Here is a 25,659-nt window from a genome sequence, read left to right as displayed (position 1 = left end):
TTTTTCAGAGTCCTTCCAATGGATGCTATGTGGGCAGTGGTCAAGTTCTTTGGAATTGATACAGCTATGGATACTTTTAAAGGCAGGAAGAAACAAGAGTAACTTTTTTTAAGCCATCCTCATGTTCATTACATACAACACAAAGGAAAACCTTCTCTATTGAAGGATTCACTTTGTTACATGAAGCAGAGATGGTTAAGTGTTTCATTTAATGTTATGTGTTAGTCGTGGCAGAATACTTGTTCAGTAGTTTTCTAGCTGTTTAACATATATATGATACCGGTAGTATAGTTTTTTTTTGTGTTTTTTTAAGTAACTAAGATCTTGATGGCTGTGTCAATATGAAACAAAGTAACTATGTATATGATATAGGACATCTACTTTACTTTTAAGTCCACATTTTTATTTTCTTTATTTGTTCCTAGTGTCAGATTGAGCCAATTTGAACAGTTGAAAGCCATATTGTTGATTAGGCCACAGTGACTTGATTATTTATATGGAATCATGACATCTGCGGGCACATCCATTTTCGTCCATTTCCAAAAGAAGCACTTGCCGTATAACGGCACTGAACCTTGATCCGACACTTTTGAGCAAATACAGCGCGGAATCATATGTCAACAAGCGACATTGTGAGTATTTCTGTAACTGTTGAGTGCATTATGTGTAGGGGGCTTCCCCAGTCATTACTGCTCATGTATCAGTCTTCCGATTATTGAGTTGTGGCCAGAAAACAAGGCTTGAAAATAGCATATTTATTTATTCATCTTGAAAAATATGGGTAGTCTCTTCAGCCAAAAAGGCTGATTTCCAAGAGAGCCCATAGGGGTACAGATAATAAATAAAGCTCATAACATGAAATAATTATTAAACATAGAAATACATACAGAACAAATCAATATGTCAAATCATCAAAGAAAAGCAAACCAATTAAGTTGAGAGGTCAGAGGTCATTGCAATAATATAACATAAACAGGAATGATCAAACGTAGGAGTAATAAATCAAACATCTCAAATAATTCAAAGCAATAATAACTCAAAATCGCAAAGGTCATACAATGGAGGGTCAGAGTTCAGATGTCAAAAGTTAAGAGATTTGTATGTTTACCAGAGCCTGTTTAAATCTGGATTATGTTCCAAACGGAACATTAATCCGAAACAATACAATAGTGAACTTATTTATCCTTAATTTTGCTGTGTACAATCAAAGCTGTTTGTCAACCTGTCAACCAACAGCCAGTTACACTGAGGTTAAACTGACACAACATGTCACAGTCAACACAATTGTCAACTGCCATGAACTAGTCATCAACCATCGTCCTAAAAATGTTATGATTGCTCTCCCTCCCATGACAAGCCCTACGTGATTAAAACATGTCAAATTTTCCTGACCTTGTCACTGCAATATGTTCTCTTCAGGATCTTTCCATTGCACATTTTTATGTTGCCTATACTTTCCTGTATTTCAGAACCAATCAAAAGATTATGCATATCAGCGCTAGGTCTTAACATTTTTGTACTTACAGGGGAGTAGTGACACTGAAAAGTGTCGGATTAAGGTTGGGTCGGATTAAGGTTCAGTGCCGTTAATGCAAAAAGATATTGGAACATGGATACAATGTACTAACGTAGTGCTACCAATAATCGATTTATTGAAAACATCATTTATCTTTAAACTGCAATGACAGAGCCAAATGGGAAGAAATTATTTTTTTCAGCTCTTCTGAAAAGGGCAAAGCACTGTCTGTAACTTTTCCTCCACCAGTCATATTTATCGCCGTGCAAGCATGTATTTACAATGTATGCTGAGGTCTATGATGAAGAACAGTGCTTTAAGGGTACACATTATCATCCATTCGAGTCTTTTCTCCTTCTAGCACTCTACTTGAAGAACATAGATTAGAAAAGAATGCACATGAATTGCCCAAAATAATTTACGGACAGTTTAAGTGATAGTAAAGTTGCTCTTTTATCCCATCACTTGCTTGATGTAGCAAAGAAAACAATGTCGTGCATGTCACAGTGTGGCACGTGAAGTGAACGCATGACAATAAGGCCCAATTTAGACACAGGTTTTCTAGATGTCGGGACTGCAGATATTGGAATTTTTCCAGATGTCGGGAAAATTTCAGCTGACATATCCAAAGTCTTCGCCCGACATCCCAGTGGGAGTCCCCAACAGCTTCAGTACACGTGTAAACAAAATGTGTCGCGTCCCCGACATCTGGAGACCCATTTTGACGCAAGCTATGGCAACTGTACCATGATTTATTCTAGTAAGGGGATTAATCAAAACTTCCCAGGGAGTATATATACATATATATATATATATATATATAAGTAATTTTACGGTGCATTACAGGTCAGGCTATGACAAATAAGGATAGAGCACAGAGGAAACCATTTCTTACAGTAATGATCGGTAAAATCAGGCCATCAAAGATATATTCGTGATTCTAACAAGTTAACAAATGTCACTGAAAGCACTGCATTCCAACTCAATGGGTGTCCTGCAGTACTTCCTGTGGTGTGTATAAATGCCTCCCAACATCTCTGCCCAGATGTCCGCTGATTTAGCAGATGTCGGGGAAAACTGTCGAATTGGGCCTAATGTTTCTGCATGCGAAAATGTAGCATCTGTTCGGAGGTCGCTGGGTTATATCAAACCTTCCTAAAACTATTTGAAGAGTTTCAAACCTCAAATCACCACAGATAACAAAGAAAGTTAATGTCAGCTACTCTTAAAAGATACTACATGTAGCTATTGTGTGGGTTAGAAAAATATGATGAAGTACGCATTGTTGAATTATATATCAGATATGTCATGCATGACCCTTCCAGGTAATTTGTTGTATAACTTCAGTTACTGTAGTTTATTCTGTTGTGTCGCTGGATGTACATGTAAACTCATTTCATTGCTTCAATGGTATAAAGGAGAGTCATGACTAAGGATTGTACTTGATGTCGTTCTTTATTGCTCAAGGAAACTGACTTTTACGATTATATACAATGTTGAATGTCGTACGTGCACCTTGACATGTTTGCATGACCCAAATTGGACGATAATTGGTCGTGCACAATAACTTATGCTACATTAGTATCAATACAATGCCAAAGTCAATTGCAAAGTCAAAGAAGAAGATGTGATAGAACAAAAGTTTAGAATTTATTTGTTTGTTTACCATTCTGTGCGTTCAGCCATTTGTTTAACCTTACTGGCCACTTAGATTTTATATTGAATACACCTTCTTTTCCCTAACTTTTCTTCACACATCAGTTTCAGGATGCCAAAAGATGTAATCCACATAATAAAACCAGTATGGCCTTAGTATAAGAGCTGACAGCTGCACAGTGAATTCCATGTCCTTTGGAGCATTTTTTACTGTACAGTAGGACTAGTACTGACCATAATGTTGGTCTATATGTAGGTACATGTACCTGGTCTATATGATATATAGATACCTGGTCTATATTATATAGGTACCTGGAAACATTTCTTGTTGATTTAAGTCTGGACCAGTTCTCCTATATTTTTTATATTCCCACTGCCAATGTACAGCCCTAGATTTTACAATATTTATTCACTCATTGTTTTGCTCCTAGCACTTTATTTTTGAGTAACTTTTGAAACACACATGAAGATTTCAAAGTCAACATCAGATTGACATGTTGAAATTTCTACTTAATACTACACTAAATAATTTTCTTGACATTCATTAGTGTAATTTTTTTTGACAAACAGTTAGTGGTGCATACATGTACCTAAACCCGGACTTGAATCAGACTGGACCTAACGTTTAGATTCAAGTCCAAAAAAACCTAAACGTCCGGAAACAAGTCAATCAATCAATGAATCGTTCGCGAGCATCAGGAACTGATGCATAGCGGCTACAGACATGCATAGCTAGGTCACGCCAGGTTTGTCTACTCTCGGCGTAGACCCTGACCAGTCAGTTCTGGTGATCCCCAGCCCTTGCAGTTTGTTGAAGATCTGGTCTTCCCATCTTCCTCTAGGGCGACCTCTTGGGCGTTTTCATGCCGGGTTGAGTTCCGATGAAATCAGTTTGATGACGTCCTGAGTAGGAACCCCCTGGAGACGTGACCCAGGAAGATCATCTGCTGCTTTGGCGATTTTACAACTACATGTAACCGGCAGTTGATTATTTCTGCAACGGACTGTTTCGTTGGAAATGAAGTCATCCCAACGGATGCATTCAATCTTTCTCAAGCACTGTGAGTCAAAGCTGTGTGTGCTAATAGTGCCTGTGTAAGGGTCCATGTCTCAGCGCCGTACAAGAGGACTGATAGGAACAGACTGTTAATAGTGTTATACGTGTGTAATTTGGTCGATCTTGAGAGGTTTTTACAGCACCACACACAAACAAGTCCGGACTTGCAAAAAAATATCTCTCACTTATATTCTCCTTATTGTTCTAAACCTTCTTTAGACCGTGAAATGTCCGTTAGAAAAGACAAAAACACTGCTGTTTTTGTGTTTATTACTGAAATGGTGTGTTTACTACTGACTGTATAATGAATTTGCATGTATAGTTTTCAAATTTCATGTAAGATTTATGCCAATATACTTTTCTATAGTATAACCGAAAAAATATATTTTTAGCACACACACATATGCTATGGGTTCCAGTCCGAACATTTAAGTCTAGACCTGAACCTGAACCTCTGTAATTGAATCCGGACCTGAACCTGAAAATGAGTTTAGGTATACAGCACTACAAACAGTGGTGTTCATCTAATCTAATCAAAATATTGTCATGCAAATGCTTTATTGTTCTTCACATGTGAACAATATTGGTTATACTGCCAACGTGGAACAATGTGGTTAAAAGGCACTCTGCAGTCCAGAATGGCATCATTCTTGTGATGTGTCAGCCTAAATATCATTGGCCACGTAATATCACATCACAGATATGTGTTTATAGAAGAAGAGGAACTTTATTGCACGACAATTGTAACGGGTACAATGTATGGCAATTTGTAGATACATAACAATTGACTATTTCTTAGACTAATATTTCTAATATTATTATAGTATTATTGAAAGGACTGAAAAGCGGTGAAGATGATCATGATGATTTCTAATATTTAGCAATTTCAAAGGACTAATCTACAACATTAATAACAATCGATCTAATAATGTGCATTCTAATGGCTAAAACAGTATACAATGTAATGATGACGATCATGATAGTATTCTGTGTCAGGAATGTAAAACAATGTCTCGTTTTTGCATAGAGTTGTATATAAATTGGCCTACATAGGTAGATACAATGTATATGAACAGGGCCGGACAATATCATATTGAATATCTCTGTCTTGGTATGCGGCAGCATTTTACCAGACTTACATATAATCGATTGAACAATTTCTGTAATTGTCATATAGGTTGGACAATCCATTATGAAGTACATATGTGTATATATGAACTTTGCAAATACTGAACCCATTTTGGCTAGCACCCAAGTTTTTGTGTGTGGTTTAATAAATGCTGGGATGACATGTTGTCACATGACAGTGACCCCATCTGTGTTAGTTACAACACAACAGTAAGGATCATTAATGGGTCATCTTTCACCCCCATTGCAAACAAGTCCCCTTCGGAGTTGTCCAAAGATACTGGCAGTGGCTTCAAGGGGACAAGGTGAGGAACTGTGGAAGCTGTCAAGCTATGGTGGTCTCTTTCAAAACTCTCATGCAATCAGATTTTATTTTGCGTCCCGGACATAATATGGTCTTGATTTTTGTTTTGATGGCAGAAGGATTTTGATTAGCCCCCATTGCAGACTCCTTCCGGCTGTTTACTTCCTCAAGTTAACATTTTCTTATTACATTTTTCCTCTTATTGCTGGCCAGCAATGATAAGAAGAAAGGTAATAAAATGTATTGCCATGGCGACGATTGAGTGGCTATATATAATTGATGATTAACATTTTGAGCTATGTTTTGACATATTGCAACTAAGGTGCCAGGCCGTGTGGCTAAAGGTTAAAATGTGTCTACTTATTGTTGGACAGCCAACAGACATTTGAATTTTGACTTTTCCACTAAGTTATTGATGAATTCGAATCCTTGATTCAAACAATCCTCCAGACAGGCTAAATGTCCGGAGCTCCATCCTGAGAAATGCTCGAGTTCTAGCAGAGAGACAGCATTAGTGGTTGGTCCCGAGTAGTAACACATCGGTGACAGTAATTTCTAAACAGATATATCAGGAATACAAATCCATATACTTTCCCCACAGTGCAATAGGCATGGCTTTCCCTTAATCCCGAAAAAGAAAAGACTTCTTCCCTTGTTCCAAAGAGGACTTTTGGAATTTCTCGTCACGGCGCAGCCGGAGTCGATTTGCCAAACCCTGCGGGAGTCCCAATCACAGTGGAGGAGAGGGCGGGAGGGTGATCCTCCCGGGAGACTTATCTGACCTCCCATGGAATCTCAGACTGGTCACTACTGCGCGTGCGAGTAACATTCCACAAATACCAACCTGCATAGCTGGGATGTACGGAATTCCCGCAACTAAATATATAATATAACTGTTTGGCGCGCTTCCTGAAAGCGTCGCCAAAAAACTGTATCAAGAAACGGTAACTTGAAAAAGAAAACAGCCGAAAGGAGTCTGCAATGTAGGCTAGATTTTGATGTCAGGCAAAAGTGGTGTATGTTTGGGTCTCCTAACAGTTTGTTCTGGAACTGCATGGGCTCTTTTTGTCAACATATTTCAAAGAGTTTAACTGGAGAAAGACGGAATGACAGGTTTTAATTATTTTGAGCATGGCAGCTTAGACAGAGATTTACACAGTGATATGGAACATTTTGCAAATTAGAACTTAATTTGCATATTTAATTAGGAAATTGTTTAATTCCAGTGTTTTCCATGATAGAACTTCAATACATGTTACATTTGTAATTTATGGGAGATGGAACGTACCGATTAATGAATTAAGACCTTCATTGTACATTCTTTGCCCCACTGGGCTAAGCACAGGTCACATGTCAAAATAAAATAAGAAATAATGGTTTTTATTGGTCAGAAATTACCCGCAATGGCAGCCTTTCTAACGCTGAATTGACGCAGGGTATTACAGGTTTCACACAATACACAACATATATAATCTTATCCACACCTGCATTTTGTGGAAATGTCGCAAGGGTCTGGGCGGCTGCCATTCGACGCCACCCGGTGAACTCAATACTACTTTCCCCAACCGAAGTCAGGTACCCATTTACACCATCGGTGACATGACAGGATTTGAACTCGGGACCTCTTGATTCTCAGACGAACGCTCTGCCGTTGCGCCACACGACCCCACATTATACATAATGTGCATATAAACATCTAGCCTACTCTAGTACTTAAGACTTCCTCTCTCTCCTTGGTAATTGTATAAATGTAGGAGGCTGTATGGTTAGTTCTAGTTCTACAGATTCAAGAGTGAGGAGCCAAACTGCAACAACGTGTTGACAGCCATTCGAACAGAGTATGGCGAGTCTACATGGATTTTCGATCAGTTCTGTAACAACGCACACGGGAGACAGCAGTCAGCCACTCAAGGACAAATAAAACACAAAAAAACACTGCAGGGCGTGTTGAATTCCCGTTACGTGGTCCCCGGCTTGACACCCTGTCGACACAACAGCAGCTCCTGTGGTCCAACAGGTCTAAGTTAACTCATCTACTTATCGAAGTTTCTAAAAAGCGGAAACGTGGGGCTTTTTAGATGCTTGTTTGATAACGAGACCAGAAGGAGAAGAAAACTCGCCGAAAACAATACATATACAGTTTCCTTCCACCACAGGGGAGTGAAGTAAGATTTAACTACACTACAGTTCGGCAGACTGGCTGGTCTTTACTAACACCATCGTCCTGAAAACAAAATCATACAATCCTCATACTCATATACAGACGCTTTTGAAAGTCCAAACATGACATACACACATCTGCAGTTGCTAACGTTTAGCGTATTCTGCGGGGGTATTAAGTTGCTTAACTTGAGGTTGTGCATGATGTAGAGGATTCTATGGTGCTACAGCACAGCAGCAAACATTCAGAAAGAACATCATAGCAATCGTGGTGCTGCCAGAAATAAGACGCTTCCCTCCGCTAGTATAATCTCAATGCGGATATGTGTGTGATATCATGCAAAGGAATATAATCGTGAGTCAGGTTCTCGTTCGACGCGAAAGGGAACAGTGACTGTGTGGAATTTTTTATTTTAATACACAGCGTGAGCCAACATGCCAGCAACCCACAGACAGTCGGCAGAACAGACGTCAACTCCACTGTCACATGTACATGCCCTCGCATTCTTCAAACCTTCCCATTACGATCGCGCATGCGTTATAGCGACGTTATTTCTTTCCCAGAAAGCAAGACTTCAGTCAGATGCACCCTCATGCTGACAGAACGTACCACATCATGCTTTCTTTTGTTTCCTCTCACGTGATACATTGAGACTTCGACCAGCTGGACGACCATCCCTACTCCAACACCGGCTGCGAGGAACATGAATAGTCCCACGAAACTCTCCGCTCCGAGAACACTTGTGTCTTCTGTTGTCTTACTCGTGTCCAAACATATGTCTTCACCAGATCCCATCAGCCACTGCTTCTCGAGCATTTCCAGATATCCTTCCTGACGAAGGTACAAAATCTCCCAACTGATCTCGTCCTTATAAACAGATCCTTTTGGAAAAAGTAGAGCAAAGCCGTAGGTGAAGAATTTCTGGCCGACCATCTGGAGGTGACACAGCTGCTGATGCTGCCCGTGTTGGACCGCGGTGGAGGTGATGAAGGTGTACTTGTTGTCCTGAACAGCTCGGCTTAGACCTTTCCTGACTCCGCTGACAAGATTGGTCCTGTTCTGTTCCTACATGAAAGGAAATAGACCCCAAGGAGATGACAGAATGTCATTTTTATATAAAACATGCAAAACGAATGTGAGCTGAAACGAATAGAAATATAGGTTTTTCATACCTCAGTGTATTTCCACATTGTGGCGTATGGTTCAGATGTGCTGGCTGTCATGAAGTCATTAATAGAGTATGTTTCAACCCACCCGTAGGACATCTGGAAGGATGATAAAAGTTTTACTTTAAGTCCAAGAAGGCTTTGTCATAGATATCTAAGACTTGTCTTTATGCCCTGCCGTGTTTCAGAATGGTGATCCCCTGACGGTGTTCTGCCCCTTTCTGCACTTGGTTTCAATCAGAAAGAGGACGCGACGCAGGGTTAATTTTGCAAATAATGTGCTTAATGGCATACTCAACTCCAGAGGAGAGTCTTATTATGTTTCACCGATACTGTAGGTATGGGTGCAACATATTGCTTTTAGATTTTATTCCCCATATAGAGTGAAATATATGGTTTTTGTCATCATCTTCTTCGTCTCCTGCCAAAGCTTCAAATCGATTCAACTTTTCCATTTGTGGATCAAATGACCTGAAAGTTGCTATACAGGGAGGGTGGACAAATACCCCCGTTTTCTTTATATTTTTTTATAAAGGCCTTTATAATCATATATTGACGTTATTTGACCATTTTTAGGAAAATAATGTAAAATTTGGGCTCCCGTTTCCTGGTATTTCAACTACATGACCTGAAATGCGATGTAAGGATGCCTTGAAGATGCGCCCAGTATTAATACCAAGTATGGTATGGGACTGCCTATGACATGTGCGCACAGGACGCTGTTCACACTTTTGGCATACATTACATGACAATAATATTTTCAATTTTTTACTACTTTCGGAACAAAGATATACATCTCACGTTCCTATGTATTAGACAAAAATGATCTGAAATTGCGCATGTGTCTGCCTTGGTCATGTACACAGGCCCTCATTGAAACGTTTTGCATACAGCCCTTCAGAACGATTTTTGAAATAAACAACTTTTCCGTTATTTCTAAACCAAAAAAACTTCGAAAACATAGGAGTGTCACATTTTTATATTTCACGGTATGGTTGAAATATATTGCTCTTGGTCATGATCTTCTCCTGTCTTTGCATCTATATCATTATGTATAACATGGAAGTGACCATTCTTCACCAGTACCTGACCACAGAGCAGTATACATGTCTATTACAACTCCAAACTACCAAAGAAGGGGACCGGGTTTCTGGCGCTTTAACAACACGCTAATAACAGACCAAAACTTCACAACAAGAATGACAGAAATCCTCACGAAAATAGTAAACTGGCGCCCGATTAGTCTGCTTAACGTTGACGATAAGATCATTAGCAAAGCACTAACTTTAAGAATTGAACCGTTACTACCTTCCATAATACATGAAGATCAAACTGGTTTTATTAAACAAAGGTATATAGGAAGTAATATTAGACGTATACGGGATGCCATAGAATATCGTGATAAAGAAAATGCCCCAGGTGTTGTCATGTTTTTAGATTTTAAGAAAGCATATGATAGTGTTGAGCAATCCTTTATCACTAAAGCTATGGAAACTGTGAACTTTGGGGAAGACATGATTAGATGGATAAAACTACACATTACACATTGAAGTGCAAATTATGCAAATTTGAACTTAATTAGCATAATTAATGATGAAAATCTATATTTGCAGTGTTTTCCATTATAGGACTCAAGTACATGTAACATATGTAGGTTATTGAGGAGGAGCATTCACAGATATCAATTATGCAAATCAATTCCTAATTTGCATAATTGATACGAAATTTCCATAACTCTTCTAAGTGGTAAATGATGAATCGTTCCGCGGCCCTTAGCAACGTCGTTGCTAAGAATACGCTTGCCGCGCAACAGTTGGATGAAATTTCATCCGACTTTCACAGCTGCGTTAAACCTGATTGGCGGCCTTTCTACCATGATTGTGTTATATGAACTAGAAGGGGATACCCTATGGTCTCGATACAAGCCGTTTTTGTCAGTTTTTACAATGATTTTAGCTAGTTTCATGCTCATAATTTGAACACAGTAAGATTCGGAGAATGGCGCTGCCGTGAAGAGTTAAATTTTTGACGATTTTCAGATTGGGGGCATTTACATTTCGCCCTCGATTCAGTATCAGATTAATAGTGAGTCAGAATAGTACAGTCTTCGACTATAATTGTTGTATAAATCTTGTTGGTTTGAAATCTGGGAAGGTCTGTATGTCCATGTCTACCGGGGTCACCTTCCCGGCTGTTTTTCGCCCAAAGGTTGCAAGGCGTTGGTGTTGCTGATTCCAGTGAAGTCCAATTTTAAACACAAGTTACGGCTCGTATATACCTTCCCAGTATTGTCAAATGATACCTACAAAAACAAACTACGTGGAGACGGACTGAATAAGTAAAGGCTATCTTAGTTTTTTGGTAGTACGTAAATCTAGCGGTGCGGGTCCGGTGTGCGCTTGGTGGAACGGGAGTTGACGCCAGTGCTTGCGCGTTCTTTTTCGGAACTAAAACGACGCCTCTGATGAGGTGACCTCGCGCGGTGTAGAAGGAAGCCCACAACGTCCTCAAAATTGATATAAAGTTATATACCACCAGAAAGAAGAGACTTTGGTCTATTCTACACGTTAGATTTCCTTTTGTTGTGATATCGGGAAAAAGGTAAAAACGAATGGCGAATTTACACTAAAATCAACCGGTTACAGGTCATATTATCCAATGGATACAGCTGCAGGTTGACAATCGGTCAAAAAAATCTGTAGGAGGAAAATGGGCAGCTTAAAAATTATAGATTCGATGAAATGATGAACATACATTGTTGTAAACTCAAGCAACGAGCATTGTCGTTAATAGTCCCGACGCCGGGGTGTCATAGAACGTAAAAATGGCTCAAAACGGCCCGCGGTTCGCTGTTGCAAGCAGTCAGACATTTTGAGGCTAGATTGATATAACTTCGGAGCGGTGTATTGGCTTGAAACTCGGAAATCTTAAAAAGGAGACCATCTTGAACATAATGCTAGACAACAATTTTAGTTTTATGTTGCAAGTAAATGTCCAGAGTAGATGATTACCAGAAAGTCAAATCGGGCGCGTTCTATTCTTGAATCAAAATGATGGCTTCGCGCGGATTGGGGGCATCTGCATTTCGCCCTCGACATCTATGATAAGTCATATAGCACCAAAAACTACAGAGTTAGCTCTTTCTTACGAACTAGATTTCCTGTTGGTTTGAAATCTACAACAGGTTAAGAACATGAGGGGAAATTACATGAAAATCACATGATTTGGGGTCGTATTTTTGACAGGAAAGCGATGAACAATCGGTTCAAAAATCTATAGGAGTAAAAGATCAGGCTGAAATATTGCAAATAACTTGAAAACGGGGATATACACGGTCATATACTCTAGCTATAAGCTTTCTTGTGAGGGGTGTTGACGCCCGGAGTCATGGAACGGACTACTTTCTCTCGCGGAAGGGAAATAAAACTGCCTCGAACTCTCGATGTGGCTTGGCGGCTGTTTGATAGCATATTTCAATCATGTCCGCGGAAATGCAGACGGCGTAACCAATCCATTTGAGACCAGGTGAAACCAGACAGGTGATAATTAGGGATGCCATGTGCTCTTATAAGCGAGAGGAACACGCGTACACAGGGCAGAAGTCGCACGTTCGTCACCGAGTAGAGTCACCGAGCGAAGGACGCGGGAGGAACGCAGCACGCCACAAGCCGAAACTGGAGGAATCCAACCCCCGCCCCCCAGAGAAACATTGAAGTGAACGTGGCAGGTCTTCTGAAGTTATCTTGGTTGCTTTCCATGTTTGTTCCCTCGTTACCAGTATTTCACCGAATTGGCCACGTAAACTGAGGACCGTGAGACAATTATTCGCATAACAATCGTGGACTGGAAGAAATTTGCCCGGCTTATAAGGCGGACTGTGATTCCGGTGTTATTTGTGGAATTTGTGTTTATTGTGGAATTGACGAAATATGGCCACGTCATGAAAAATGGAGATATTGTTTTTGGCGTGTCTGTGTGTGTGTCTGTGTGTGTGTGTGTGTTTCCGGACTATTGTAGTCAGCATAACTCAAGAACCTCTGGATGGATTACGATGATATTTGGTATGTGGGCGGGTGTTGTGAAGCCGAAATTCAAGGTCGATTTTGGGCCCCCTGGTATGTGACCTTGGTACTGCAGCAGAACTTCCGTTTTTGTATCTTTTGACCTGGACGTGCTATGGTCTTGATTTTCGGGTGGCTAATAGCTTGTGATGTAATAAAGAAGTGGTGTAGGTTTGGGCCCCTTTGCAGCTTGCTCTGGAACTGCAGGGGCGCTATTGTGAAAATCTTGTAAGGAGAATAACTGAACAAAGGAACAACGGATTTCCATGATATTTAGTACGCAGGTAGCTTAGACAGAGACATACACAATGAAGTGCAAATTATGCTAATTGGGAATTAATTTGCATAGGAAATGAGGAAAATCTATATTTGCAGTGTTTTCCATTGTAAGACTCAAATACATGTAACATATGTAGTTTATGGAAAGTGGAGCATCAACAGAATCAATTATGCAAATAAATTCCTGATTTGCATAATTAATGCAAAAACACCGAAATTCACCAAATTAGAAAATTATAGGACTGTCAATATTGCAACATGTGTAAGTAAGATAAAGGCGCTTATGATTAAGCATATATTATGTTAATGTGTAAGTCATTTGCATCAATAGAATTGTATCATGGAGATATGAGGTCGCGGAACTCTTGTTTTTGACTGGGAGTCCGGGGTTAGCGAAGGCAATTGTGGAATGTAGTATCATGTACTTAATGTGGCCACGTAATTTGTAATTTTGGACTGGGAGTCCGGTATTAACGAAGACAATTATGGAATGTACTAAATCAATATGGCCAAGTAATTCGTAATTTTGGACTGGGAGTCCGGTAATAGCGAAGACAATTGTGGAACGGACGGAATGTGGCCACCTAATGTTAAATTTTGGTCTGGAAGTCCGGTATTAACGAAGACAATTTTGTGAAATGTACTAATCAATGTGGCCACGTAATTTGTAATTTTGGACTGGGAGTCCTGTGTTTAACGAAGACATTTGCGGAATTGACGGAATATGGCCACGTAATTTGGAATTTTGGACTGGGAGTTTGGTATTAATGAATTGTATCAATGTGGCCACGTAATTCGTAATTTTAGGCGGAGAGTCCTGTGTTAGTGAAGATGATTATGGAATGTACTTAACATGGCCGCGTAATTTTCAATTTGGACTGGGATCCCGGTATCAACGAAGGCAATGGTGGAATGTACTGAATCAATGTGGCCACGTAATTCGTAGTTTTGGACTGGGAGTCCTGTGTTAGTGAAGACAGCTGCGGAAAGGACGGGATATGGCCACATGATTTGTAGTTTTAGACTGGGAGTTCTGTGTTAACGAAGACAATACTGTGGAATTGACGGAATGTGGCCAAGTGATTTGTAAGTTTGGACTGGGAGTCCGGTAATAGCGAAATGATTGTGGGCGGACGGAATGTGGCTTGCGTAATTTGTGATTTTGGACTGGGAGTGCGGTATTAACGAAGACAATTGTGGAATGGACTGAATGTGGCTACGTAAGTGCTAAGTTGGACATGGAGTATCTTGCCCGGCAACAACTACGATACTGTATTTGAATAACAAATGTAATAACCCTGATGGTGAGCTAAGCAGTATAAGTATTGGATAGACCCTGGTTTGGGGTTGAATGTTCAATAAACACTGACCTCTTGGTTAAACGTGATTTATGTGATGACGTGAAGTTTTGCTTGAATCAGAGTAATGACTTATTGATTAGCTGCTGAACTGCACGCAAATTAAACCAGGTGTTAGGGAGGGTGGTGCCTACAAGTCATCTGTAGGGCGTTATCTGTAAGACGGGTGAGCTCATGGTAGGGTGATGTATGTAGCGGCCGGTATAACACATGTGACACAGCGTAACACGCTACTGAGACATAAATAGGAGTGTAACTGGCAGGGTGCTTGAATGTCGGGACGACGAGCAAGTGTTTGGTGGTACTCTGAAATTCTGGTGGTACTTTGAAATTCATTTTCGCACTAGAATTGATTTCTGAGGAGGTAGTCACGCACTCTGGCGATCAGGTCATTCTGAGCCTCAGTACCTGGGGTGCTGACACGCCTCTTCTCCTCCAAATTCTGTTTCTAGTTCTGACTTAGTAATTTTCCGGTCACCAGGATCGACGAGACAAATCTTTGGGAGATGGGGGTGTAGGAGTAGGCACTACCCCAGTATGTTACGCCTGTCATATATATTATCTCCCTGCCAACCGTTGAATAGATCAGGAGGTGAGGCGCGTCAGCACTGCAGGTCAGATTACGAGGGAGAAAGGTTTGGAAGATTATGAGAAAGAGGAAAGGTTTGGGAGATTATGAGAAAGAGGAAAGGTTTGGGAGATTATGAGAAAGAGGAATGGTTTGGGAGATTATGAGAAAGAAGAAAGGTTTGGGAGATTATGAGAAAGGGGAAAGGTTTGGGAGATTATGAGAAAGAGGAAAGGTTTGGGAGATCATGAGAAAGAGGAAAGGTTTGGAAGATTATGAGAAAGAGGAAAGGTTTGGGAGATTATGAGAAAGAGGAAAGGTTTGGGAGATTATGAGAAAGAGGAAAGGTTTGGGAGATTATGAGAAAGAGGAAAGGTGTGGGAGATTATGAGAAAGAGGAAAGGTGTGGGAGATTATGAGAAAGAGGAAAGGTGTGGGAGATTATGAGAAAGAGGAAAGGTTTGGGAGATTATGAGAAAGGTTTGGGAAAATAAGGTATGGGGTGCAAAAATAAGGTTTGGGGGGTAAAAGAAAGAAAAGAGAAAAGGGGATGGTATGATGTAGTATTGGGGATGCAAGGTCAAGGTTAGGCAGAGGGTAGACAGGGAAACACAGGGCGCGAGAACTATCGCCCGTACGCCCGCCTGCCCACCCTGTTTCCATTATGATAGGACATACTAGAAGGCCGAGACTCCGTCAGTGCAGAAACGTCCCACTAACACCCGATATCAGTCCCCATACCTAACATGTGAGACGCCGTCTGAACTGTAGCGGAGGACTACATGAGTAAGATAGACTCGAAGGACAGGTGTATATCAACTGGTGTATTCTACATGAGGATGTTGCTGTAAGAGTCAATTCTTGAACGGGGGACTTTTTATCTCCATGAAAAAAGGCTGGAGATACTGTTTTGCTTGCGTTTGGTGTTTGACTGTATGTATGTGTCACCGGACGCTTAAAGTCACCATAACTGTAAAACCTGTACATGGATTGTAATGATTTTTTGGTATGTGAATGGGTGTTAAGAGGAGGAAGGCCAAGGTCGATTTTGGGCCCCCTGGCATGTGTGACTGGAACTGCAATGGCGTATTTGTTAAAATCTTCAATGTAGAAGAACTGAAGAGTGGATCGACAGATCGTCATGTTCTTTGGTACACAGGTAGGCTAGACCAAGTTGTACACACTTAAGTGCAAACTATGCAAATGAGACCGAATTTGCATAAGTAAGGAGGTAAATCGTTTGCATGTGTGTCGTCGGATGCTTAAAGTCAGCATAACTGTAGAACGTGTAGATGGATTGTAATGATATTTGGTATGTGGGTATGCGCTGGGAGGAGAATGGTCAAGGTCGATTTTGGGCCCCCTGGTTTGTGTCCCTGGAACTGCAATGGCCTATTTGTAAAAATGTTCTAAAGGGGAATAACTGAAGAAAGGAACAACAGATTTTCATGTTATTTGGTACGCAGGTAGGTTGGACAGAGATGTACACACTGGAGTGCAAATCATGCAAAGTTAGTTTGTTTGCGTGTGTGTGCGCGTGTGTGTATGAATGTGTCACCGTGTGTGTATGTATGTGTCACCGGATGCGTAAAATCAGCATAACTATAGAACTTGTAGATGAATTGTAATGATATTTGTTATGTGGGTAGGTGTGGGGAGGAGAAAGGTCAAGGTCGATTTTGGGCCCTCTGGTATGTGTCACTGGAACTGTAATGGCGTATTTGTCAAAATCTTCAAAGGAGAATAACTGAAGAAAGGAGCGACAGATTTTCATGTTATTTACTTGGCAGGTAGCTTAGAGAGGGATGTATAAAATGAAGTGCAAATTATGCAAATTGGACTTAATTTGCCAAGTAATGGCAAAATCTATATTTGCAGTGTTGGCCATTGTGGCACTTCTAACAGCTGTTAGTAGCTATTGATAGCGAAAGTGGGTCACTGTGGAACCTGAGCCCCCGACAGCTGCAGGTGGCCGGGGGTCATACCATTGAGCGATATAGAATGGGGGGAACTTGTTTAATACAAAAAAAGTTTCATGGAGATTTCGGGTCCTAAGACTCTTGTTTAAATTGTATTTTGGACTGGGGTAAAAGTCCATTTGTTTACTAAGTGGATGTGATTTTGGGCTGGTGTATATTGTGTTGAGGTGCCACTGGAAGGACTTTTTTTCAAACTCAGTTTTGGACTGGGGTGATCCTTTTTTGAGTTTTTGAGTGGAAGTATTTTAGAATGGTCCGTCGTGTATGGGGTTGCCTGTGGAAGAGTCTGTTCTTGCATAGGGGGCAATTTGGGAAATCTCCATTTCGGACTGGGGTGACTTTGCAATAGATCACTTCTGGGCAGAAGTTTTTTTTTATATTTCAATTTGCCCAACTGTTATTTTGGGACAGTCGCTTTTTTCACGGGAGGACTATGGGCGAAACATGCTGTATTTGCTCGCAAATGTTGTCTTCCTAGTTGTCTTTATTTTCTATATATAAAGACTAGACCTTTATGAACGCAAAATCAACCAAATTTGTATTTAAAAAAATCATCACAGATGAACAAACAAATGAACCATTTGAAATACAGTGATTGAGTCATGCCCCTTCATGCAGACCCATGGAGTGTGATGCATGATGGGAATGATGCCTTTAGTATTGGTTCCTATGGGATAATTGCTGAAGTTCCAGGTCAATTTTTTAGCCAAAGCAACAGAACAATGAAGTTGCAAAGGGTGAAAAGTGATGAACAACTTTTCACACGTACACAAGCAACAAACATTATTTTCAAGATCAGACCTAGATTTCCCAAGAGCGCTCCATTTTTCTGAGGGCCCTTCTCTCAATCATCCCATTGAAATGGTTTCAATGGGATGAATGACAAACATCAAATTGCATATGTGACCCATAGCAAGTAGGAACATTCCAGGTCATGGGGTAAAAAAGTCAACTGTATCTGTTTGTCTATTTGTGTTTTTATTCAATGTGCTTGTTACGTTCACCCTAAAATGACAGGAAGTGAATGGACATGGACTTATGTCACTCATGTTAATCAAATCCTTATTGTACATTCAATGAACTATAATTACACAAAACGTACGAGAATTCTAAATATTTCACGGAGGTATGAACCATTGCGACGTTGACAAAAAGATAAATGAAATTTGGACTAACTTGATGGTGCAGGTGGTAACTGCCTCTCTGTCCCAGACCATGCTTATTACCCGCTCAGTGGATACCTCTAAACGTTCTACAATTTTCTTCCCAACCCTTATAATTGAATAACCGGCCAGTACAGTACAGTACGGGATTGAAAACTATGGGACTGTGCACTAAGGCTTACAATGCTTTTTTCTCTTTCTGGAAGATACTAAGTGCTAAAAGGCACAGGGCGATCAAAGAAATCACCCATTTTTACCTCGACTCAGGACAAAAATGCAACTCAAATTTCTCTTGCAGGCTGGTCAGGTTGGCCTGAATTTGTAGAAGACGTGTAAAGTTTGGTATATGAAAAGTATTCGTTTCAATCATTGGTTATTATCACGGCGATAATGGCAAGCCTTTTTTGCTAATGATGATAACACTTGCCTCGTCCCGATTGGCCAGACTTGTGAGGGAACTTATCGTTGGTTGGTTGGCGCTCCCAGTCAGGAACGCGGCGAGGTTTGCGGTGTAGGAAGCGACGATGACAGTCATAAAGAACCACCACGCACCACTGACGAACCTGTAAGGATAAGGTGCAGCATTCGTAAGTTATGTAGAACTCATTAATATTGCAATAGGCAAAGGCATATTAGTCTTAAGTTTATATCTAGTACTTGTTAAGAACTTGTACTTGCTACAATTGTTGTGCGATAAAGTAATGACAAAGTAGAAAGCCCGACGAAAACGCCTAAAATACGTCAAAAACCAGCCGGACCCACTCCTCTGCTTGGAGAGTAAGTAATACAGTATTACTATCGATGATAAAAAGCTTTCCTACGTAAATCATCAGACATGATAGCTAACCTTCCAGCAAATGATTGTGGGACAGTCGCTGCGCCCTGCTGGGCAAAAGCGCCATAAGCGTTCCACAGGCTGTTCCAGGGAAGGTACGTCCCCCCCTCCTGGGGAGAGGCCTCGCCACGCTTTGCCAGCCAGAGCCATTCGTATGGGTTAATTGCATTTACGACACTGTATAACAAAAACATGAGTTAGTGAAGAACTTAATTGCACGACAATTGTACATGGTACAAAGTATGGCAAGAATTCTTAAACATAATACAAAATAGAAGTATAGAATAAAACTTAACATCCTAATTACTTATACAATAAGGGCTAGCATACATTTTTGATATAGTGTTAATGCTATAATGAAGTGGGGCTAATCATTAGTTTCGGTACTTTTTCTAATGATAAAGCAGTCGTTTAAATATTTGCCTATTTTTGCATTGTGGGGATTGTTGCATTTAAATATATACTCAAAACAGTCTGTAACATCGAGACTCTTAATTAAACCTTGTTTTACTTGTTTTGAGAAATGTGAATAACTTAAATAAACATAAAGCATCATATTTAGAGCATTCCATGACAAAGTGAAATTCATCTTCAATTTTCATTGGACAAAATGGGCAAAACATTTGGTCAGGGGCTACATTATGATATCTGCCGTCTCTATTTTCAACTTATGACTACTGATTCTTGACTGAGTTATCGCTTTACGAATATCAAACTTATCTATATCATCAAAATATTTTTCTTGTTCATAACAGTTGTTCGCTTTGTTGAGAAAAAACAGTTTTGAGTTACTTCTAATACGGCTAAACCACTCTTGTATATGTGTATCTTGTAGCCGAGTTTGGAGCTTGTATCTTGGAGCGAAGTTGGTGGGCAATATACTTTATAAGCCTCAGGTTTCAGCCATATATGTCCAAAGCCGCGGTAACTGAGAGTATCCTTAACATGATTAATCCAGTCATGATCATCAGTGAATACAGTGCCGTACGCATCGTGAAGCAAAGAGTCCTCAGGTAAGTTTACCAAACGGTGCCAGTATTTAATAAGCTGGATTTTAGCAGATATCATAATGGGAAAAGTTCCTAACTCTCCTCGCACGCCGTCGTTAGATGATTTTGAATGGACTCCAAGTAGAAACTTTTGAAAACGTATGTCAATAAATGTAGAATTCTTGTATATCTAAAGGGAGACGTATATTATCGATTGAAAATTCATCCTTTTCCAGACTAAGCCCCGACGCATATTTTGTGACGCAAGTTCTGGATGGCCGATAAGTCGCGGTTGTCAGGCTTTTAAAACCACTTTTGCAGCGATGTATTTGAGGGCACTTTTGTTCTCGGGACCCCATCCTGCTTTAGATTAACGAGGGGGTAGAGATATATGATACCGCTCGTCCTACCTTAGAAGAAGGCTGACTGCTATGTACGCGATCCCAATGTAGGCCCAGACCGCGTACGAGAAGGGTCGTAAGAAAGCCAGGATGCCCACGTGACTTTGTTCATGCCTTTTCACAAACATGGCATAACCTAACATAAAGCAACAGATATTCTTTAGATTGATTATAAGCAACTATCCAGATACATGTGAACAGCAAATATAACACAGCAATCTACATATTCCGTGTAACGCTATATAAAGATCTAAGTAACTAGTTCCACGACCTTATACCTTCGCCGAATTGTAATAAGCAACTACTTAAATCACCTAATTTGCATGATAGATGACATAAAATTCTCATTTCTACACAACTTGTAGATGTCACAATCAAAACTTCGCCAAATGATGTTAACCTTTTCCAAAGACGTTTCATAAATGTTTCTCACTGATTATGCAAATAAGGTCCTCATTTGAATAAGACATATCAGTTGATCATCTTCTGCACTGAAATTGTTGTTCAATGTATGAAAGTCTTATCAAAGCAAAGAAGGCTATCGTAGCATTTCCTCATAAACTAGAGTTCGGCGATCCCATACCTTCGCCGAATGGTGTTAACTTGTATGAAAGATGTGTTTGAAATGTGTGTTATGGATTGCATAAGTAATGTATGATGACGTTCACCTTCATTTAACTTCTGAATGCAGGTATCAAAATACCGTCATTTATAACTTTGAAACCATAAGCATTTTCTCATTAATCAATCAAGCAAATTATATCCTTATTTACATAATCGATATATCAATCGGTTTTCCTCTCTATGTCACGTCACCGTTCTCAGTGCATATGTCTTGAAGCGCCATTGTGTAAAAGCACTGCCCACATGTGTGCTTGTCACTCTGTCCATATGTGTCCTCGTATATGGGTGTCCTTGTGTATAGGTAATCATCCAAAAAACAGAACATTGAAAGGGAATTTCAACTTTTCCTCATTAATCATGTAAAGAAGGACCTGATTTGCATAGAATGCATCTCAATATGTTAATCATCACTAACCGTTTCTACCTGCCCAAAACAATTAAGATCCACCAAACCCTTGAGGTATCCTCCTCCAAACTTCAGATGTAGTACCGTAGGAACTCCCCAGATGACCCATCTTCGAACTTGATCTTCGTTTCCTCGACCCCCAACAACCTACTAAATTTCATCACGATCCATTTTTAAATTAAAATTTCTCTCGAGTTATGCCACCAACAAACAAACCGACAAAAAGAAAAGGTCCACTGCAGCACCAAAGGAACCCCCGAGAGGACCCATCTTGGAACTTGACCTTTATTCCTAGGGGGGTCCGGGGGTATGCCCCCCCGGGAAATTTTAAAATTTGAACCTTCTGATATGGCATTTCCTGTGTTTTTGAGAGGATTTAAAAGGAAGAAATCAGAGACAAAGTTAGCAGTTTTTCTAGGATTTCAGCTCCGTTGGTGATACAAATAGACCCACCTTAAAAAAAAAACCTTGGACGTTAAAAAGTGGACCCTTGAGCATTTCAATTTCTAAGAATTGAACCTTCTGAAAGGGCATTTCCTGTGTTTTTGAGAGAATTTCAGAGGAAAAATCAGAGACAAAGTTTTTTCTAGGATGCTAGCCTCAGTGGCATTGCTGGTGATACAAATAAGTCCACCTTGAAAAAAATCTTGAACATTAAAAAGTGGACCTTCAAGCCTGTGAAAGTGGACCTTCAAGCCAATGGGGGGGTTCGTCCGAACCCCCCGAACCCCCCCTGGCTACGGGCATGCGCATATCTGCACGGCGCATTGTCACCAATGCCGAATAACTGCACCAAAGGTTTTCAAAAATCCCCGAAAAGTTAACTAAAAAGGTCCGCTAAAAATCGGCAAACGCGGTACAAACGAGCCGATACCTGCCTGTGTAAAGGCGCAATACCGCCAATATGTTTTAAAGTGGTTTGAGTAACAAAAGAAGGTAGTCTCTATTGACAGTCATGTTGATAGGAATCGTATGGGAGGTCCCGGGCGGGTCACGGGGCGTGTCGGCACCATTAAGAGACGCACGCCTACCAAAGGCGGCATTACGCTTTGGCAGACAGCATGCTGTACTCAATAAAGATTGGTCTCTACCTGTACACTGTCTTATTTATGTGAATGCATTTAAGTAAGCGGGGATTTGATTTCGCGTTAAGGATGACATGGGGTGTTGTCGGCGACTCGGCATGCGCGGCAAGGGCCAGACGCGTAGACGGACATAGCAGTCGCTTTTGATGGTGCGGTGCTGACGTGATCATCTGTCATATTCTTTCATGGCAGAGCTGAATCCACGTACCTAGCCACTGATTTAAACATCTTTATTGCAATTATAACCACATGTACCACAGCCATGTATGGATATCTGTTCATGTTTGTAAATCCTGCAACTGGAACTGTGAACTCAATATTTTGCTGCTTCTATGAGGTATGGTAGCGCAATAACTGATACGTTAGCTACTAAGGTCAAGTAAGTCTCAACTCTGTGAAGAAGAAAAAAAAACATGTCAAGTTTAATCTGTACAGTATCTTGGCAAACTTCACAAGGTTTTGGCGACGTCTCAGGGGCGAGCCTAATGGTACAGTATTGTCTGCAGTTTGCAAGAATTCTAGAAATTACATAGGAATTTGTCCACAGGCATTTGTAGTCTCGAGCCTAATGGTATAGTATTGTGTGCAGTTTATAAGAATTCTAGAAATTGCATAGGAATTTGTCCACAGGCATTTGTAATCTCTGGTATGTTTGGATGTTAGCCCCCATGACCCCATGTCTTGGACTGTTGGAATGTGGGTCATCCATGCCCCTTCTGGTATTCTATTGGTATGTAGGTCATCTAGAGGAGTGCGGTTTTGGCATTGTTCTTTATCACAAAACACAGACACGTCCCAAATCATTAATTCCATCAATCAACGCTTGAAAGACATTCACTTTCAAACTTTCCTAAAAGAAATACACAATGATAACAAAGGTGGATCCGCTAGAAACAAACTGAGATCCTACAGATTGTTCAAGTCCACATATAACGTTAATAAAGAAAAGTATCTAAGTCTCGAAAATATACGGCATAGGACCGCAGTCACAAAACTCCGGATCAGCTGTCACAAACTTCACATTGAAACCGGACGCCATAACCGCACTCCCCTGGAACAAGGAATATGTAGATGATGTAATCTAAATAGGATAGAGGATGGGCAACACTTTTTAATAGAATGTAGTTTATACAACGAAGAGAGCTGCGAATGTCGTAAACAACGCGTCCGCTACCAAGGGGCACTATCAGACTGGGAGTTCCTAACTTGCGGAGTAGCCCAGGGCACTCTGTTAGGTCCTCTTGTGTTTCTAGCTATGATCAATGACGCCAAACCTGTAACTACGAACTCACATTGGAAATATGTTGACGATTTCAACCTCGGCGAGACACGACCCGCAGCAAGGACAACGACCCTCCAGTCTGACCTTGATGCCCTTGAGAGCTGGTCAGCAGACAACTCGATGATTCTCAACCCTAAAAAGTGCAAAGCGATGCATTTCTGTTTCATGCGTCGACTCCCACAGTTACCGGCACTTACCCTTGGTGGAGAACCACTCACCATTGTCACGCAGGCCAAGCTGTTAGGACTGCACATAAGATCTGATCTACGGTGGGATGACCAGGTAGCCGAGATGGTGTCGAAGGGAAGCAAGCGTCTGTTCCTCATCAGTAGACTGCGTCGATCGGGGGTACCGACATCGGATCTTACCATCATATACTGTGGATACATTCGCCCCATACTCGAATATACCGCTCCTTGTTGGAATGCAGCACTCACACAAAACCAGTCCGCCGCTCTAGAGCGAGTACAGAAACGAGCTTGCAAAATGATCCTTGGACGCCAGTATAGCTCATACTCGGAGACATTAAAGCGACTTAATCTCCCATGCCTAGCAAGCCGAACACAGGACTTGTGTAATGACTTTGCCATCAAAGTGGAGAAGTCCACACGCTTCTGCTCTTGGATGCCCCCTACCCGCGGCCAACAGCACGGCAGGAACCTGCGCAACTCTGCTCGGTACCAGCAACCCTCTGGGCCAAAGCGCTACAGGACGAGCGCCATTCTTGTCATTGTGGAACTTCTCAATGAACTCTAGTGACACTGTTTTTTGTGATAAACTTTAGCATGTATTTAAGATATTGCTATGGGTTAGATGTTAATGATTTTAGACCATTCAGTGATCGTATCTTTTAGCCTTCGTTGCTCATGAGACAACGTTAATACTGCATATGTTAAGTGCTGATTTAGAAATCGTGTTTTAATCAAGTATCATCGTTGAGATTTTTATAATTCAATCATAATGTCTTCGTATGTCACCAAAGGCGATTGTTGATGTGTAAGAGTGTTTCTTTTATCAACTCGGTGTAAACAACCTCGTAATTCAGCCTCTTAGGCTGCCAGGAGGTTTGTACGTCTTGTCCTGAATAAACCAGTCTACTACTACTACTACTAATACTAATACTAATACAATGTAGGTTTCCCCATTTCATACATGTTGGCAACGCGGAAAAATTCGTATTTCTAATGGCTTTAGATAAACCCTTGATTATCAAACCTGCCTGTACTTATATTTACACTATTACTAAGAAGCGAGAGAAAAAAAGATCCAAGATGGCGGACATTCGGTAGCCCCTCTACATGTACGCATCAGGGCACCGGCATACTGTTTTCTTTTGTTTTAAAGTCGGCCTTAGAAGTATATATGGTCACCAGCTAGACGGCTGCATACCCGGGATGTCCAACTTCATTTAGAACCACTGCATACTTTCTTTTGAACGGTTGCTGGCACCAAAAATCGCTGAAGTTTGGAGCTGGTTTTCGCAAACATGGCGGCAACGTAGGGGAGAGCTACAGCCATAGTGACGACGCGAAGGAACGACACTTTTCCCTCTGGAGTTCCAGCAGATTGGTTTGCCTGTTTTTTGTCTAGCTCAGGACCTGAGTAAAACTATCCGTCAAGCCTACGGGTAGGTGATTTCTC

General features: G+C 40.8%; 2 protein-coding genes across 4 annotated transcripts in view; one reads left to right on the top strand and one right to left on the bottom strand.

The window, feature by feature from the left end:
• Positions 1-1,386, top strand: part of LOC136423757 (retinol dehydrogenase 10-B-like) — a 33,047-nt gene extending 31,661 nt beyond the window's left edge. For both annotated transcript variants that reach the window (XM_066412038.1, XM_066412037.1), the window contains one exon: positions 9-1,386. In XM_066412038.1, the coding sequence (XP_066268135.1) occupies positions 9-102 (94 nt within the window). In that variant the 3' untranslated portion in view covers positions 103-1,386. The remainder of the gene's footprint in view (positions 1-8) is intronic.
• Positions 1,387-4,932: 3,546 nt separating this feature from the next.
• Positions 4,933-25,659, bottom strand: part of LOC136423756 (glutamate receptor ionotropic, kainate 2-like) — a 90,199-nt gene continuing 69,472 nt past the window's right edge. Inside the window, exons 12-17 of one of the 2 annotated variants that reach the window (XM_066412036.1) lie at positions 20,631-20,757; positions 19,244-19,408; positions 18,824-18,959; positions 8,995-9,087; positions 8,432-8,887; positions 4,933-7,885 (exon numbers count right to left, since the gene is read on the bottom strand). In XM_066412036.1, the coding sequence (XP_066268133.1) occupies positions 7,838-7,885; positions 8,432-8,887; positions 8,995-9,087; positions 18,824-18,959; positions 19,244-19,408; positions 20,631-20,757 (1,025 nt within the window). In that variant the 3' untranslated portion in view covers positions 4,933-7,837. Of the gene's footprint in view, positions 7,886-8,216; positions 8,888-8,994; positions 9,088-18,823; positions 18,960-19,243; positions 19,409-20,630; positions 20,758-25,659 lie in introns of those variants that run through there. The other variant, XM_066412035.1, reaches the window with a different exon arrangement.

The sequence above is a fragment of the Branchiostoma lanceolatum genome, chromosome 18, assembly GCF_035083965.1.
Source record: "Branchiostoma lanceolatum isolate klBraLanc5 chromosome 18, klBraLanc5.hap2, whole genome shotgun sequence".
Taxonomy (NCBI): domain Eukaryota; kingdom Metazoa; phylum Chordata; class Leptocardii; order Amphioxiformes; family Branchiostomatidae; genus Branchiostoma; species Branchiostoma lanceolatum.
This window is presented reverse-complemented; position numbering and strand designations above follow the sequence as displayed.